Below are 17,435 nucleotides of genomic sequence, written 5' to 3'. Positions count from 1 at the left end.
CCTTGCAGTCACGAAAGCTCCAAATCTAGAATGAATTCTAATCCATGAAGTTCAATGCTCGAGAAACACAATTGTAGACATTTCCAACCTAAAAGTATCCAGCCTCCTTCCACTACCCAACAAAAATAGTGTTTATATTTTTTTCTCTAAATAATAATAAGAATGCAATTAAGTCTCAGGGATTTTTAAAAATATATTTAATAGAAAAAAATTCGAATGTGACATTGAAAAATTCAATCAAGTAAATATAATGAACGAATCGCTCAAGTTTCTGGTGCCCGGGTCACCTTTTGGCGATGGCTGGGTGGTTCAGAGAGTTAAAACTGTGTCAGAGACACTGAGCTGGCACTGATGGAACCTCGAGTTCGAATCTGGCTTTCGGCCAAACGTGATTAAAGTGGGTTGTCAAGTGGAGGCAGTTGATGGCTTCGGTCCAGTCACCAATGACTGCACAAAACAACCATCGGTACATTTGGCTTGGCACTAAATTCGTCTTATTCGGCTCTGGTAATTACAAAAATGTCCTGTTTGATTGAAGCGCCATGAACGTTCCTCGCATGGCACGTAAAAGACATGGAGAAACAAAGAGACCTACGGAATTAACTTCAGAGGTGGTTTTGTAAAAATCGGATTTCAGGTTTTGTTCTCTTTACCAAGGTGGTGTCCGACTTCGCCGCAAGAGGTCGGATTGGAAATGTCTTCATCACTTGATATTGCACCATTGGAACCTCCTTTGCCAGTAGCAAAATATGATAATTGGTTTTAAATAAAAGGGTAAAAACCGATTCTCATATTTTGCTACTGGCAAAGGAGGTTCCAATGGTGTAAATGCTTCACCCGAGCTCTCATACTCTGATGGTGCATTGTCTTTGAGTTGTGCGCCTTTTGGCGTCATCTGGTCCAACACCATGTGAGACTAGACTCTAAGGAAAGCTGTATCGGGTGTGGACCAATCAATTTCAAGGACAGTGCATACATTATCAGAGTTATGTTTTTTGTTTGCATTCCGACTGCAGGTATTGTGGTCAATGCAAACATGACTCCTTGTAAAAAAAGGTGTCAATTTTGTTGCCAGATAAAAGGGTAAAAAAACAATTATCACTTGATATTGGTGAAAGAAAAACAAAACACCCACTGTATTACGTATCTGCTAATTTTTTGGAAGAAAAACTAAAACATTGTTGGTCTAATCTTGATTTGAAGCTTTCGTGACTGCAGGAATCCATACTCTTTAATAATTTTATTTTATACCCACGTGACTTTACCGAAAGAACCAAAGAGTATTGTTGGTATAACATAACAATTCTAAATATACTCTCTGCAAATTGCATACAAATAAATAGAGCTACAAGTTTGCCAAAGATCAATGGGAAGAAGTATTTTATAAGTGACGGAGAATAAATAAGGAAAAGAACAGGGGTTACTGATGCAACTGTTAAAGCAAAATAAATAAAGTGGAACGGATGGGCAATGTCATGAGAATGATCGACAAAAGACAAATGTAACTACGGAATGGAGGCCTGGAGAAGCGAAGTAGGGCGAAAACAGCGGAAGAGACGGCAAGACGGAATCAAAGAGTTTGGAGGTCATTATTCGACAAGAACAATGAAGGAGGGAAAATTATCGAAGAAAATGGGGGAGGCTTTCACCCCGCAATGGGAAGTTACATGCAGACAACAACAGCTCTGTTTAACACGTAGGCTTTCGCGACCAATATTATTCATAATCAACGTTTTTGGGTTTAGATCGCGTTATTTATAAATGTGTCGTAACCCTCCACCACCCGACACGGCCAATCAGTAAAAAAGTGTCACGTTGACAAAAGACAAATAGTTCACTGCTTTAGCCCACCGGTGTGTTGAAGCGTGAAACCACAACATTTACAATTTGAGTACGACGTTTCGCTGGTAATTGCATCCAGCATCATCGGGCAATTCGCCAGAATGGTGAGACTCTGCTGTGTCTCCCGTTCTTATATAGAGCAGCAGCAGGGTGACGTCATCATTGGCTCTGCTAATGCGCTAAATACAGGAGGTGTGACATGCTTCGCGTGCGAGAGGAATCACCTGAATGGCAGTAGTACCAGGTTCCCTGCCGATCAGCACTTTCCCTTCATGGAGCTGGGCAATGTTCGTGTCCTCGACGGCCATGTGATCAAGCACCAGCGGCGTGACGTCTGCTGTCCAATCGGGACCCAACATCGTGGTCAGCTGACCCAACTTATCGGGGTTGGCAGCGCAGAATTGAGCCCACACTCGCAACTGGGCATGCTGGGATTGCAGGAAGCAGCCGCGTCCTTTTGGCTCGTTGTCATCTTCGACAGTCTCCAGAATTGGCCTGCAAAATGAAAATGTCACGTACATACATTTTGTAGCACCGTTGAAAAATGCATTGTTTATATTACATACATCTCAGCAAGTCTACAATCGGAGTAATAAATAATATAACATGTATTTGTTGTTTTTCGTTAAGATCAGGTTATAAGATTGACAATGTGTAGTGATGTGTTCTGCAGTGACTCAAAATAACTGTTAAGAAATGAACAAAAAATAATGCATGCTTAGAATTCACATTCAGAGACGGAATGAGGAACATATGTATTTTAGAACATAAGCAGGCGAATGACATTCAAACTGTAAAATAAGGATATTGGCTTGGGCAGTGCAAAAAGGACCGATGGCTGATTGTCCCGAATAAAGATTGAGCGGTAGCCAAGGAAAGGAACGTGTCTGAGAGGACGTTCACCGAGGAGATGGAACGATGAAACCTGCTCTTGTGTAGGTGGGAGCGGAAATTGTTACATCGCGGGCTCGTGAGAGATGGTGATGGCTTGGGGAGGCTTTCATCCAGCAGTGGGTTGATCATGGCCGATGATGATTATGAAACGAAGAAATTACATCACAATCAAAATTACATTTTCAAACAAGAGCAGCCATTTTTTTCCACAGAGGGTCTTTAAAAAAATAATAATCCTTCATTGATTCACAATTTTATCTGTGTCTTTATCTGTCACCTGAAGACGGACGCTTGTGTTGCGACCGAAACGTAGTTGTTTTCTTTTGTTATTTTTTTTTATCCACGTGACTTGACCGAAAGAACCAGAGAGTATAATTTTATCTGTGCTTTGGAATGGTACAGCTTACAAAAGTCGTGGTTGTGTTTTTTTCCTTCCTGGGGGGATTTAACAAGTAAGCTGATGGTTTTTGTGTGTAGTGTGAACATGCTGATGGCAGACAACAAAAAGAGAAAAATAAAGATAGCCAACAAAATAATATTTCAGTCGCGGAAACAATAAAGCAGCGAGATAGTATTTTCAAAGTACATTTTCAATGAAAACATGAAAGAAAATGTGTTTGAAGGAAGCAAGAAGTGATAGGAATTACATATCCTACTTCACCATTGGCAGTGGCTTATCATCACGCTCATAAATTGTTACAAGAGATCGATTTGTCTTATTTGTTTGAATGCAATATTAAGTCTTGGCTCAGTGTAGCAGCAGCAGCAGTGAAAATGTGAGTACATCAGGATAATTCCGCAGTGTGAAGAAAAAAATTAACGTCTGCATGTCTTGGCGATCACATTACAGATACGTAGCCGTGCTGTGCGCTAGACGTCAACATGCATTCAACAAGAAGCGAAGATGCATTTTAAAGACTCCAAGATACATATTACAACGGTCTGCCCAATACAATCACGATAACATTCTCCTTTCCTATCATGCAACTTCGGGTTAATGGGAAAAAAATTTTGTTTGCAGATTATATTTAATGAAGTTGGACATCCTACTTTCCTTAACGGACTCTTCCTCTGGTATACTCTCAGTACAACAGTGATTTAGTTAAATCGTGCAGTGGACACATATGCTATTGATTCTTGGTGCTATAATCACGTTAAGAAAATATGTTTTTGGTATTATCCTTTCCACTTTGTTGTTATATGTATGTAACTTATGTGCACGTGGTTTCAATTATGAAAAGGTACCAACGCTGTGCCGTTATATTGCAGTTTGAGTGACTCTTGTGAACACAATTAAATCGAGGTACGTCTGTTTACATTTGTTCATTGTAAAATTTACGTCATTCAAGGTTTTTTTTTTACTTGACCCTGCCTGGCTTCAATGGCTGGAATGAAACGGATGAATGTAATCACATAATGCATCATACGTACATACGTACAGATGACATTGTCATTCAGACAAAATACCATAAGGGGGGGGGGGGGTTGACGCGGTCCATCATGCCTCTCGGTTGATAAAATAACGTACCACTTTGTGAGCAAGGAGCAGTGCTTGCCCCGCAGATAAACACAGGCCCCACCATAGAAATGAGGAAGTTCCACCACTGGCTTGGGGCTATAAGCAGGAGACGAACGCACGCTAATTTGAGCAGAATTACAACTTTGACTAAAGCACCAAAATGAAGCTATGCCTGAAAGTTCCTTACCAGTAGGTACCGTTATTTTGCAGAGCTAAAATCATGACAAAACAAAGAGCGGCCAATATGAAAGTCATTTATGTGGAAACCCCCCCATCAAAATGTTATAGAGCATTGGAGATTTTGGGGAGGCCTTCTCAGAATGAAATGGGTTCGGACTTGATTTGAAGCTTTCGTGACTGCAGGGATTACTCTTTGGTTATTTCGGTAAAGTAACGTAGAAAGAAAATAAATTCAATAATAGAATACGACGTTTCGATTGCAACACAAGCAGTCGTCATCAGGTAGAGCTAAATTTGAGAGAGAGACAAAACACAGACACGGAGACACACAGACAGACACACAAGCAGAGAGAGACAACAGAGAGACACACAGAGAGGGACAGTGTGTCTATGTTGTGTGTTCTATTATTTAATTTATCTTCTTTCTACGTGACTTTACCGAAAGAACCAAAGAGTAATGAAATGGGTGTTTTCATATCGCTTCACTCAACTAACATTCCAGGGGTAAATGAATACCGCTCAGAAATTAACCTTTTTCATTTCACCTTAGTGTAACTGTCATACAATGTTGATTAAAGCTGTGCGTTGCGTGTGTACACAGCAAGGCAGTTGGATGCTCAGGTGGACTTGTTACAGCGTTAAACCACAAGCAAAAACACCTCTGGGGGCCAGGTGTGTCATCACTGCTCGAGCGAGTGGCTTGCGATCGGAAGGTTGCGAAGTTAAAATGCTGATTGGAGGTTGACTCAGCTCATCATTCCTTCGGGGTTGATAGAATGGATACCAAGTCAACAGTGCTTTTCCTCGAGATATACTCGCCCCCGCCATAAGAATGTGGAATTCCCACCACTGGTTTATCATTGTAAACAGGCGATGAGCACTGCCTGCATGCCCATTTTGAGCAGCGATTTACTTTGCCTGGACTATGATACCTACATCGTTCGTTCCATCACTTGTTTTTTTGTAATGACTTAGAATGCACTTCACCATTTGACAAAGGTGATACAAGCTCTTGTTTTTTTCGGTAAAGTCACGTAGGTAAAAAAATGAAATTAAAATTAATAGAAATAAAATAATAATAAAAATCACGACCTTGCGTAGGAACCTCCTGGTTACACACAGCAAATCTGGCTGTGACGGTCCCACCTGATGACGGAGACTTGTGTTGCCTCCGAAACGTCGTGATTTTTATTATTATTTTATTTTTATTAATTTTTATTTCATTTTTTTACCTACGTGACTTTACCGAAAAAATAAGAGTATGAATCCTTGCAGTCACGAAAGCTTCAAATCTAGAAAGGTGATACAAGTTGATGTAACTAATCGGAAGCAACGTTATCAGACTTCAGCAGTTTCAAAATCGTCCGCAAGAATATACATTGAATTGGTAAACGGAAAATAGATTGGTTTAGTTGAATACTCTTCTATTGGTTTAGTACTGGTAAGGAACCTCCTGGTTACACCAGCCCACAGGGGATTATTGTGTCCGTCCGTCCGTCGTGCAGGGAGGGGCTGGGTGGGGAGGGGAGGGTGGGGAGGGGCTGGGTAGGGAGGGTGGGGAGGGTGAGGCTGGGTGGGGGGTGGGAGGGGTGGGCTGGGTGGGGAGGGGCTGGTCACACCGTGGTGCCCTTATAAAACTCAACGTTTAACCTACTCCCGCCCTCACAGTCGGGCATATTTGCGGAATACACCACGCCGCCGTTGACCCTGGCCATTGACCGAGCAACCCAACGTTCCTACCAGCTCCCTCCGCAGGAATGTGTAATACGTAGGCTTCTCCACGAATCTGGCTGTCGTCTAATGACGATGCTAATTGTAATTGCTGGCGAAACGTCGTACTGGAATTGTAAATGTTGTGGGTTTACTTTCCAACACACCAGTGTGCTGTACTCGTAACACATTTACCTGTTTTGTTTTGCGTGACAAACCTTCCTAATTGGCTGTCTGGTGGTGGCGGGTTTAACGACACGTTTATATTTACGTGATCTAACCCTAAAAAAAAACCTCTATTATGGAACATAGTTGATCTTATGAAACATGGGATAAAAAGCCAGAAATGCATCATAATAAATATTTTTGACGAATCTAATGTGACAATTGGGAATTATAAGTAATATAATTAATCGCTAATTAACATTGTGCATATAATAAGATTATGCAAAGGTTAAGTCGAAATTATGAAAACAAGAATATCTTTTTTTTCTCTAGCAAAGGAAAGAATATTGTATTTTACCCAGATGGCCTTTTAAGTCTCCAAAAAAAAAATCACCATTGATGCACTTTCTTTCCAGTAAATGGAAAACAAATACCACATTTTTAGTTTAAACTGTGATTGCCTGAGGATTTGCTTTAACAGCTCTTTTTACTGACAATCATTTAAAACACATTTATTTGCCAAGGACAATATTGAATGAAGAGACTCCACATATGTTACATTTCTGCACTGGCTGTAGCTTAATAAGAAAATCGATGCATTGTCAATACGATTGTTAAACGTGCGAAATCATGATCATCATTAACATTGCCACGAATGCGACATTTTTCCTTTGCGGATTTTCGCGAGATATGTTTGCCTCGTCTGTATTCTCATTTTCCAGTATCCAGTGCAATAATCGGAAAGACCGATCTTTCAGCTACAATTCATAGAATTATTCTTGTTGGCAGTAAGTACGCCTTAAGATAAAACAGTCTTGTCACAGGAAAAAAAGGTAATTTTAGGTCATCTCGAGTGGTTGTACTTGCAAATGATCGATTAAGCTTCATTGGCTGAGCCCCACTTAGCTTTCTGACTCTCACATTAAACGATAGAGTTTTTGCTGCATTATCACCTACATTTCTGTACTGTGCAATAACATCGATCTTTAGCATCTAGCCATATATTGGTAAGCTACATTATTTTTGTTTGAATAAGTGCCGTCCATTCGAATAAATATTATTTCTAACATTTATATGATGGATACAAATTTTAAATTTACAAGTCTTTCCCACCAAAGATTGCTGATATAAAAACCCTTCTAAGACAATTTGGCTTATTTTTCTACTCTGGCCACACACGTCTTGGCGTACTCACACTTTAACCCACCACGTGTGACCTAAAAATTGACGAACTCTGGCATACTCTTCATGTCCCTGGTGCAGTGACCAAACAAATATTATCACATTTCACAGCACACACACGTCTATGCCAGCCGTTGCCATGACAAAAAAAAGCAACAATAATTTTGTTTTCGTACAATAAGTTACTCAACATCTACGGATGAAATGGGGATTCACATACATTATTTCTCCAACGTACTAATGGGTAACATAGCAATCGTATTTTCTTTTTCCTTCAGAGGTAACACCACGTAATTGGACGACCTGCAAGTGTAATGTTTCCTTGGATAGCTTTCGTGCCAAGTGAAGAAAACAATCACCTAACACATTCTCAAAAAAACAATCCCACCTCTCCCTCCCTATTCCGTATCTTATTTCCTTATAAAACTCGAGTGAAAACACACATTATCTACCTTTTTAAAAAGCCGTATCATTCCCCCGTACAAACGGCAGACCTCTCCTTTCGTCATTTTCACACCTTGGAAAGTGTTTCAAGTAGAAATTACGGCTGGCACAGGAAAGCCACTTGGTGGTTCATTCTTGCCAAGCCAAAATGCACCCATGTCCCCCCCCCCCACCATTGGCGTTGCCCGATCATATCTGGATTCGAATAAACGGCGTCCATTTCACGTAGATGACTAATGCAAGGATAGCGATTAAGTGCACCTCACCTTTTTCACATTCCATTTGCACTGTCCTTGAGTGACTCCCCGTGTGTTTCGTTTACTCGACCGTTAAATACCTCGTTTGCTAGCCGTGCGATATTCACCAAGGATCTGAAGCTCTTCCTCTGCAATGAGAACCCCTCTTCACGACGGTAATTGGTTCCACGAAACCCGCCGTGAAGTGATGTGGTCGTTAATCGAGGGCAGGCCATATTCACTGCTCGACGACGCATCTATTTTTACAAATTTCTCACGTTTATCAATTATTTATTTCTTAGTTAATAATCTTTCCTCACTTGGTCGCCTTTATTCGCTAGCACTTTGGGAGCCTTAATTGTCGATTCAATTAAAGTTTCAAGCCAAAATACACCAAGAATACGAAAAGAGATGTTTACACTTCAAAGCGCAACAGACACTGAATGCAATCAATGCCCCAACGCTCATGAATGGACGTTGCTGATTGGCCGAGGCCCGGTCAGACCACGTGGGAGCTCGCCGATTGGCCGAAATTGGCAGTCGCGTGTTCGTCGTAAGCCCGCCGTTAACAGGGGAATGGTCGTTAAGCGAACACATTGAGCTTCATGGAGGCACTACACAACTATACACTGCACTACTATAAACTACCCACTATACACTACACATTGGGCTCTATGGTGGCACGCCGTTAAGCGATTAGTCGTTAACAGGCGTGGTTGTTAAGAGGGGTTCTACTCTACACTACTATACACTACACTATACACTACACTACTATACACTACACTATACACAACTATACACTACACTACTATACACTACTATACACTATACTACTACACACTACTATACACTACACTACTATACACTACACTACTATACACTATACTATTATACACTACACTATACACTACACTACTATACACTACACTATACACTACACTATACACTACACTATACACTACAATATACACTACTACACACAACACTACTATACACTACACTACTATACAATACACTACTATACACTATACTATTATACACTTCACTACTACACATTACACATTGGACTCTATGGAGGCCCGTCGTTAAGTGATTAGTCGTTCATCGGGGTGGTCGTTAAGATGGGTTCTACTGCACGGACATTTTTGTCCTGGTTTCGTTTCTCGCTGTGCTCACGCACGCCGTTGGACTTTTCCCTCTTAAAATGCCGGGAGTCTGGCTAAAATGGGATCATCCATGTCACAAATTGCATAAAACCTAAACCTAGTTATGTTTAAGGTAACGTTAAAATACATCAGAGGTGGGCTGGGAGAAGGCTCATGTAAATTATATAGTAAACCACTGCAGTCTGCGCTTCTTCAGTGGAGCAGGAATAGCAAAAACTACACAGACCCTCTCATGAAGCCCTATCATGACCAGCAGACCTAGTCATTGGCATTTAGCTCCTCGATATATTTCCACAGGGAGGAATTGATGTTGGCACTCAAAACAACTTCTTCTTTCAAATGGTTTCATTGACCTAAAAACAAAACCACTGCGTAAGCTATTTTCACATCGAATAAACTCGTGTATGTATGTTGAACTTTAGCACCATCCGCAGCCAACTGTACTAAACGAAGGTGCAGAGGAAGGACAGCAACATAACACAAAAAGTACTTCTAAAGAAACTGAGCTTTCAATATCGATTTAAAAGTACGTAGCTCCAATGGCTTCCAAATATCGCAAGGAAGAGCGTTCCAGATGGCCGCAGAACCGCATATGAAAGCGCGCGACGCTATGATCGTCTTTGTCTGATGGCTAAGCCAAACTCCGTTGGCTACTGCGAGGATGACCGGAGCGTGCTGGGACAGTGGTTTTGCACGCTGCACTTTGAATGCGCTCGCCTCAGCTCAATTCCAGGCCATGGGTAACATCAGTTGCGGGGACGACATCTGAACTTGTCCGGGACCCCCCGCCCCCTTCCATCAACTCACGCTGATCAGCGACAGCTTTCTTTATGGACAAAGCCAAAAGTCGAACAGTTCTCTGGTCTGCCACTGGTGAGACGAGGCCCTAACGAAGGCTGTCTCTGGTGTAGAACAATCAGTTTCAAAGACAATGCATATATAATTACCAGAGCATGTTTGTTTGCATGTTCACCACAATCACGTGTGATTAATGCACACTTGATTCCTTGCAAAAGGTATATATTTTGTGTTTTAACATCGTAACACCTGCTTAATTGCCAGAATAGGTAAAACATATTCTTATTTTTCATACTTTGATACTGACAATAAAGGTCCCACGCTGATCAGCCTGGTAAAAAAAAACATAGCTGAAAGGTGTGGAGAGAGCTTCATCCAGCAGTGTATTGAAAAATGGTTGTGAGTTATTATTAATGTTTATAATTATCATGAAAGATAAAAAAAAAATGATTCAATGTGGTGTTGGAACCCGTGGTCACAATGTCCATCACGATGCCACTAGGGCAGACGAACACACAAAAATGAAGCAATAATGAAATGCGTTACCCTCTCTTGCCAATGTTGGGCACCCGCCAGTTCTTGATGGGGTTGAGTATGGTGTCAGAGATCTGTATTTGCAGGGGCAGCTTGGGCATCCAGACGGTCAGATCCAGGGAGGCGCGCATGTGCTCGTAGCTGACGTGAACGCGAGCCCGCGTGGAGCCCTGTCTCTCCTTGCCGTTGACGTACGCGTACTCGCAGCCTGCTGACACCTGCACAGAAATACCGACCAATCTGGCTGCGACTCTGATAAAGCAGTCTTTTTTCTGGACGTTTGTGTAGTAATGCTGAAATTAACCCACGACGAACATTAATTTTATCCCATTATAACATAAATAAAGAAACATATTTTAAAAGAAGAATTCAAGCACAGTAATATGATTATGTAGGTTTTCGCAGTCGGGATGTGCAGCTCTCCAAAGTGTTTATTCTGATTTATTAGAAATACATTAAAATAAAACAAATTACGACGTTTCAATTGCAACCCAAGCAATCATCATCAGGCGGGAAAACCACAGCAAGAATTGTTTTTGCTGAAGTGGGAGCAAAACAAATAAAAAAAATATTGCTGTGGGTTTCCCACCTGATGATGATTGCTTGTGTTGCAATCTAAACGCCGTGATTTGTTTCATTTGAATTTATTTCTAATTACGTGACTTTACCGAAAGAACCAAAGAGTATGGATTCCTGCAGTCACGACAGCTTCAAATCAAGGTTGTACCACGTGTTATTTGGCACAATGTCCGACGTTTAAATTCCTGAAGAAGTTGCCAGCTTGTTGAGTGAAACATCGGACATCATGCCGAACAATACGTGGCACAGCCTGCAAACGCATCGCGATGGATTGGAGCAGATGGCCAGACATGCCAAACGAGCGTGATGGTCAAACGTGCTTTAAATATGCACATCGAGTTGACATCTGTTGGAGAATGAAACAATCGCACCATTTTACACATCTTACTCATCGGTGGGTGTTTTTTCAAGACAAGGCAAATAAGCACACGATGCTAATTCGAACGATGCGCTGCTTTTAGGTCATCTCGAGCTGCTCAAAGTTGTGCTGCACATGCAGAACAACTCACCGTGTACTCTTCTCTGGAAGTACTATTTTCCGTGTAGCGCATTGTTTTGCTCACATTACATCATTCATTTATTGATATGTTTCTTAAACATACTTTTTTAAAGTTGTGATTTTTTCCATATTGCTTCCATGTGAAATTGTGGGGGGGGGGGGGGAGATGTCCTTCCTGGGCATGAAATTTGTTCAGGGATTAAATTATGGTCTCTGCCGCACCTTATTCTTCAGAGTCATGAATGGGCCACAAGAGGAAATGTCACCAATTCAATAGACGGTGACCGTAAAAGAATATTGCTCTCGATGGCATTTTCTCCTCCGTGTTAAGGCAACGGTAACCTTTGTTTCAAGCAATATTTACATTTTCACGGCGATACTGCTAACTTCAGCGCACGGTCGAGATTTAAAGGGATATAAAAGAATTAGCGGGTGGTAAAAGAGGAGATTTATTGAGATTATAATACAGTGGCATACTAGCCAAATACAGTTTCGTAGACCTGCGAGAGAGACCGGTTGCATGAACGAATTCTGGTGCGTGGGGCTTCGAGAAAAAAACGTGCGTTGTTGTACGTAGCAGCCGGCATGAGTTTAAAAAAAATAAAGAAACCCAATGATTGTATTCCGTGGACCCGTTACTCTTGGAAATGGCTCGGCGCGAAAAGAATGATAACTTTCGCGTTATTATTTTATGACCGTGGCCGGGGCTGGTTAATAAGGGCTTGGGCACGTGCGACTGTTTTCTGGTCAGCTCGCAACGCAGCCCTCATTTGTAACGGGACGGAGGTGGCGTGTGGGGGCAGCAAGCCTCCTCCACGCCCACCGCCACGAGAAATGGAATGGAGCTGTTTTCCAATTTTTCATTGACACCTTGATCGACGACCCCGGCTGGTCAGACGGGCGAGGTTACGTCAGGCTAAGATTATAGCTGTGTGGTAAAGGAAACAACTTGATTCGGCCATTAATTACCAACGCTTCGGAAAACACATCCATGCGTTCACACACACACACTCATTTTCTCATACACGCACGCGCGCGAAATGTCCCATTTGACGCTGCTTATGAGGTTCATTATTGCTATTTTCATCACGACATGCTATTTCTAGTTGAGCTCTGCACGTGTGCAGTGCCTTAATTACTGACATTTCCGAAAATTTGGCTTGTGGCTTACGGGATGCGAAGTAGCAGCTGCATCGCAGAAACAATTGGCACTCGTTAAACGAACTGGCTTCAGCTCTTTCAGAGGGAGGATCCCACTACATTGGAGAAGCACTGGTGTGGAGTGGGGCTGATAATACGTTACCTTGTTGAATGGTTTCAATATAGTAGATGAAAGGATGGCAAACGTTTTAAGGAAATGGGCCCAATGGGAGTGGGGGTACGGGCATTTTTGAACTCGGTATGAAAAGTCCTGTTTACGTTCCAGTTTATTGTAAGAGGGGCCCATATGTCCAATAAAGAATTGGCTAAAAGTCACAAAACATTATTTTGAGACCCCCCCCCACCCCCGTGCAGGGAGGCTCAATATTAAAGTAGCACCAGATGCAACTCATACAAAATACAAGTTGTGGGGCGACCAGTGTGTGTGGCTCTTGCATAATGGGCTAGTTCACTAGGGGATTATTGTCGACATGCCGTGTTTCACTGTCCCCTGTTTAGATCAGACTTTGTTGCATTTAGCAGATGATAAAAAAAAGATTTTTGTTTAAACCTTGGACAATACAATTCTAAGGGGGTGATACATACATATGGCGCCTTTAACCCACGGCTGAAATCGAACACTTTCCACACGTTTGAAACACAAATCACATTATAAACAAAAAAATCTTCAGAATGCGTTTTCACATCGTAAAAATGTTTGAGAACTAAAAAAACCAGCAACAAAGCCGACCTCCTTTCGTGACACGCAGTTAGTTGTTGCTTTCTTTCACGTTCATTATTACAAACAAACCACACGATCTTTAAAATGAATCGTTCGTGGCAACACGTTAGGGTGTACACATGCGGTCCATCACGCGTGTGGGATGGGACCCCCCCCCATCCCGCTCTCTCTCTCACATCGTTGTGTGTGACACGCTGACACATGCAACAAGGATTCCAGCCACTGATTAAGGAGAAATGTCACCCCGCGCTTGTAGCGTTCAGATTTTATCAGCTCAAAGCAGATTGGAATTACTCGAGTAGGCTCCAAGATCACACTCGCCCAGTAAGTGCGATATTGATATACGAGCGGACATTTTGTCGCAGATAAAATGAAATTCAAACCTGTTGCCACCCAGTGTGCCACTGCATTTTCACAGTGTATATTGTTTATATGCAGCATGAAACATTACATATTGCCAAACTGCCGGCATAAAGCCGACTTTACCCAACAGCGTAGATAGATCAAACACCAGTATATGAAATATAGGGCGCCGTGTACTTCTGCAAGCAATGCGTACGAGGTAATGTATACATGGTATGACAAGCATTACATTCCAATACATTAATTCCTCGAAGCGACATGTTTAGGTTATGAAAAGAATCAAATTTGCAACAAACCGAAGCGACCTCACAAAAATAATAATAATAAAATAAAGCATTCATATCTGCAGTATATATACATAGCAGTGATATACATTTGAATATAAATAAGAGTGAAAGATAAAATGACACATTTCTTTGCTGCTCGTGTTAATTATACAAATGAGTCATTTTTCAATTTTAATGTACACGTTTTTTAAAACTAGAAATTACACTTGCTATGAAAGTCACAGGCATGCTGTCCGCGTGCATACGCACTCTAACACACACATACCCACTCTAACACACACATACCCACTCTAACACACACATACCCACTCTAACACACACATACCCACTCTAACACACACATACCCACTCTAACACACACATACCCACTCTAACACACACACATACCCACTCTAACACACACACATACCCACTCTAACACACACACACACATACCCACTCACATACCCACTCTAACACATACAACACCCTCTAACACATACAACACCCTCTAACACACACATACCCACTCTAACACACACATACTCTAACACACACACATACCCACTCTAAGACACACATACCCACTCTAACACACACATACCCACTCTAACACACACATACCCACTCTAACACACACATCAAAGATCAAAGATCCCCCGTATAGCCTTAACAGACTGTAGGGGCAAGTGCTGTTAGCGAGCACCTATGAAGGCCAGAACGGTACACGAGGGGGTGGGTGGCCAGCACCACGCCCGACCGCCTTTGTCTCCCTAGTGGCAATGTTTACACACCGCACCAGGTACTCATTTGAGGCTGAGTCGACCTAGGGGAGGCCCGGGACCGGTTCAGATAATCGTCACTGGTGTTGGCCGTGAGCGGGAATCGAACTCGTGTCGCCAGGTTCATAGCGCAGCGCGCAAACCGCTGCACTATCGCTCCCCACACACACACATACCCACTCTAACACACACAACACCCTCTAAGACACACATACGCACAGATACATATAAAGATATAACGTTTGAGTGACCAGTTGTGTTTATCGCTAATATGTTTGGCGTGTTAGTTAGGGCCGAGGTAAAGGTTATGTTGACTATAATAGATCACACAATTGAAAGCGTTTGTTTATTTATAACACTTTTATTTATTTAGCCCCCTGTGACATTCTATTTACGTGTTTAAACAAACACAGAAATTAAACAAATACGTGTTTCGAAGCTTTAGCTCGCCTCAAATACTGCTAAATAAATCATGCATATTTCTTATGAACATTGAATAAAGAACGATGGCCGTAGGAAGAAATACAAATTGCTTTATTATGTTTTCAGGCATCAACATTTCGTAAATGGATGTCAGGTATAAGTGCTAAGTTATGCATTAGCGAACATCAGGATTACTCACAATCAATGCTGCTGCTTGGCCTTAATCCTCAATTCTCTTCTTGGTGAAGATAATGAGATGGGTGGAATTGTCTCTTCCACAGCTGTCAGCATCCAGTCTTTTTTGTCCGCTACTTATCTTCTCAGCTTTCAATTCTAACCTATCCAGGGTCTTAAGCACACGTGACTTTAATAATCTTTCGAATATTTCGCTTTATCTTAACAATATTTGTGGAAACTGTCTCAGTCTTCGAGAGTGAAAAAGGTGTAGGCAGGCCTTACAGACCTGGGTCGCCTAGCATCTTTAAAAGCTCTCTCAGGTCAGATATGTCTTGTCATGCACAAGACTAACCTACCTTTTGTCAGGTGTGTGTTGGGTCACAGGGTTTTATCTTCCTAAGGACCATCAGATTAGAACAGGTGAGACGCCACTCTGAAACTGCTTGAGATGGCTGCACATATATACGTGTATAAGCCCGATGATTAGTGTTGCAGCATTGCACGAAACTCAAGCCAGAAGAAGGTGAATTTTAAAACCTGTTGGCAGGAGTCAATGTAGCTAATGATGTGAATACACTATTATGCTTGCATTGAAAAGTTTTATTTCTAGTTGCTGGACCAAAGAAAAACGCAGTGAGTACATGAAATTGGCCAAGCCGGTGACAAGTTATTACATTTGTTGCAAAAAAACCTGACCCTCTGGCTTCAAAGAAATCATTGGTATATTTGGTATTCATGCCTTTATTATAGAGCAGAGCTATAATAAAAGTGCTATGTTTCACATGCTATGGAGATGGATAACGTCTCCAGTAGTTTCACAATATCTGGCTTTACCCAATGAAATATTTCACGAGTAGTTTTCAAATATTGCTAATTCAGACCGTGGAGTTGGACACACACATGGCCTACTCATTTTTTATTTACGTCACGGAATCTTTAACATCTGCGGAGAGCAGACAGCGGCGTGCGTTTTGCGGTTAATACACAGCGTGCCCGCTGTATTGGGGCACCGCGGTGTGGAGATGTTGACTACCTCGCCAGGTATACAGGAGATCGTCAGTTCAATCCTGACCCTGATGCCTGTATATTTGGAGTTTGCACGTTATCCCCTTGTTCGTGGATTATTCTATGGCTCCTCGGGTTTTCCCCTCCACATTTAGAAACAACATGGGTTTAGAGTATTTGTCCGCTAGAAATGTCCACACGCGATAAGCCACTTTGTTGACCTATCATTTGTGGCCAAGTCGCCTCTGAAAAAGAGCTACATAGCGCCGTGGGCCTTATCCTGGTACAATAAACCATAGTTTAGTTCATCGAACAGCGGACCCTCGCAACGAGCGGCTCACGCTCCGCCGAACCACTATCACCGTCCGCACCTTGAGCACGTCCTCACCTTGAGCACGTCCTCGTCGAGCGAGTAGCACTGCGCCTCCTCGGAGACGTCGGTCACGAGGCCGCTCTCCTCCACGACGAGCACTCGCAGCGGCAGCGCCACGGTGCGGCCCGTCAGCACCGCCGTGTTGAGCAGCTCCTCCGCCTGCGGGGAGCCCGGGTCGTTCACGCGTCACACGCACGCCGCCGCCGCCGTCGTCACCACCGACGCTCTACAACGAAGGTTGTCCATGCACGAACTCCGTCTGGTCTGGCCCTCCGTGTGTGTGTCTGTATGTCTGTCTATCTGCCTGTCTGTCCATCTGGCTCTTTATCCGTCCGTCTGCCTGTCTGTCCATCTGTCTGATTATCCCTCTGTCTGCCTGTCTGTCCATTTGTCTGATTGTCCAGCTATCCATCTGT

The 17,435-nt window shown here is 42.5% G+C and overlaps 1 protein-coding gene across 1 annotated transcript in view; it reads right to left on the bottom strand.

Annotated features, from left to right (window-relative positions):
* Positions 1–17,435, bottom strand: part of LOC144933074 (transmembrane protein 132C-like) — a 152,720-nt gene that overhangs the window by 18,538 nt on the left and 116,747 nt on the right. Inside the window, exons 5-7 of the mRNA XM_078857576.1 lie at positions 17,035–17,178; positions 10,683–10,888; positions 2,067–2,337 (exon numbers count right to left, since the gene is read on the bottom strand). Coding sequence (XP_078713702.1) covers positions 2,067–2,337; positions 10,683–10,888; positions 17,035–17,178 — 621 coding nt within the window. The remainder of the gene's footprint in view (positions 1–2,066; positions 2,338–10,682; positions 10,889–17,034; positions 17,179–17,435) is intronic.

The sequence above is a fragment of the Lampetra fluviatilis genome, chromosome 6 (assembly GCF_964198595.1).
Source record: "Lampetra fluviatilis chromosome 6, kcLamFluv1.1, whole genome shotgun sequence".
In the NCBI taxonomy this organism is placed as follows: domain Eukaryota; kingdom Metazoa; phylum Chordata; class Hyperoartia; order Petromyzontiformes; family Petromyzontidae; genus Lampetra; species Lampetra fluviatilis.
This window is presented reverse-complemented; position numbering and strand designations above follow the sequence as displayed.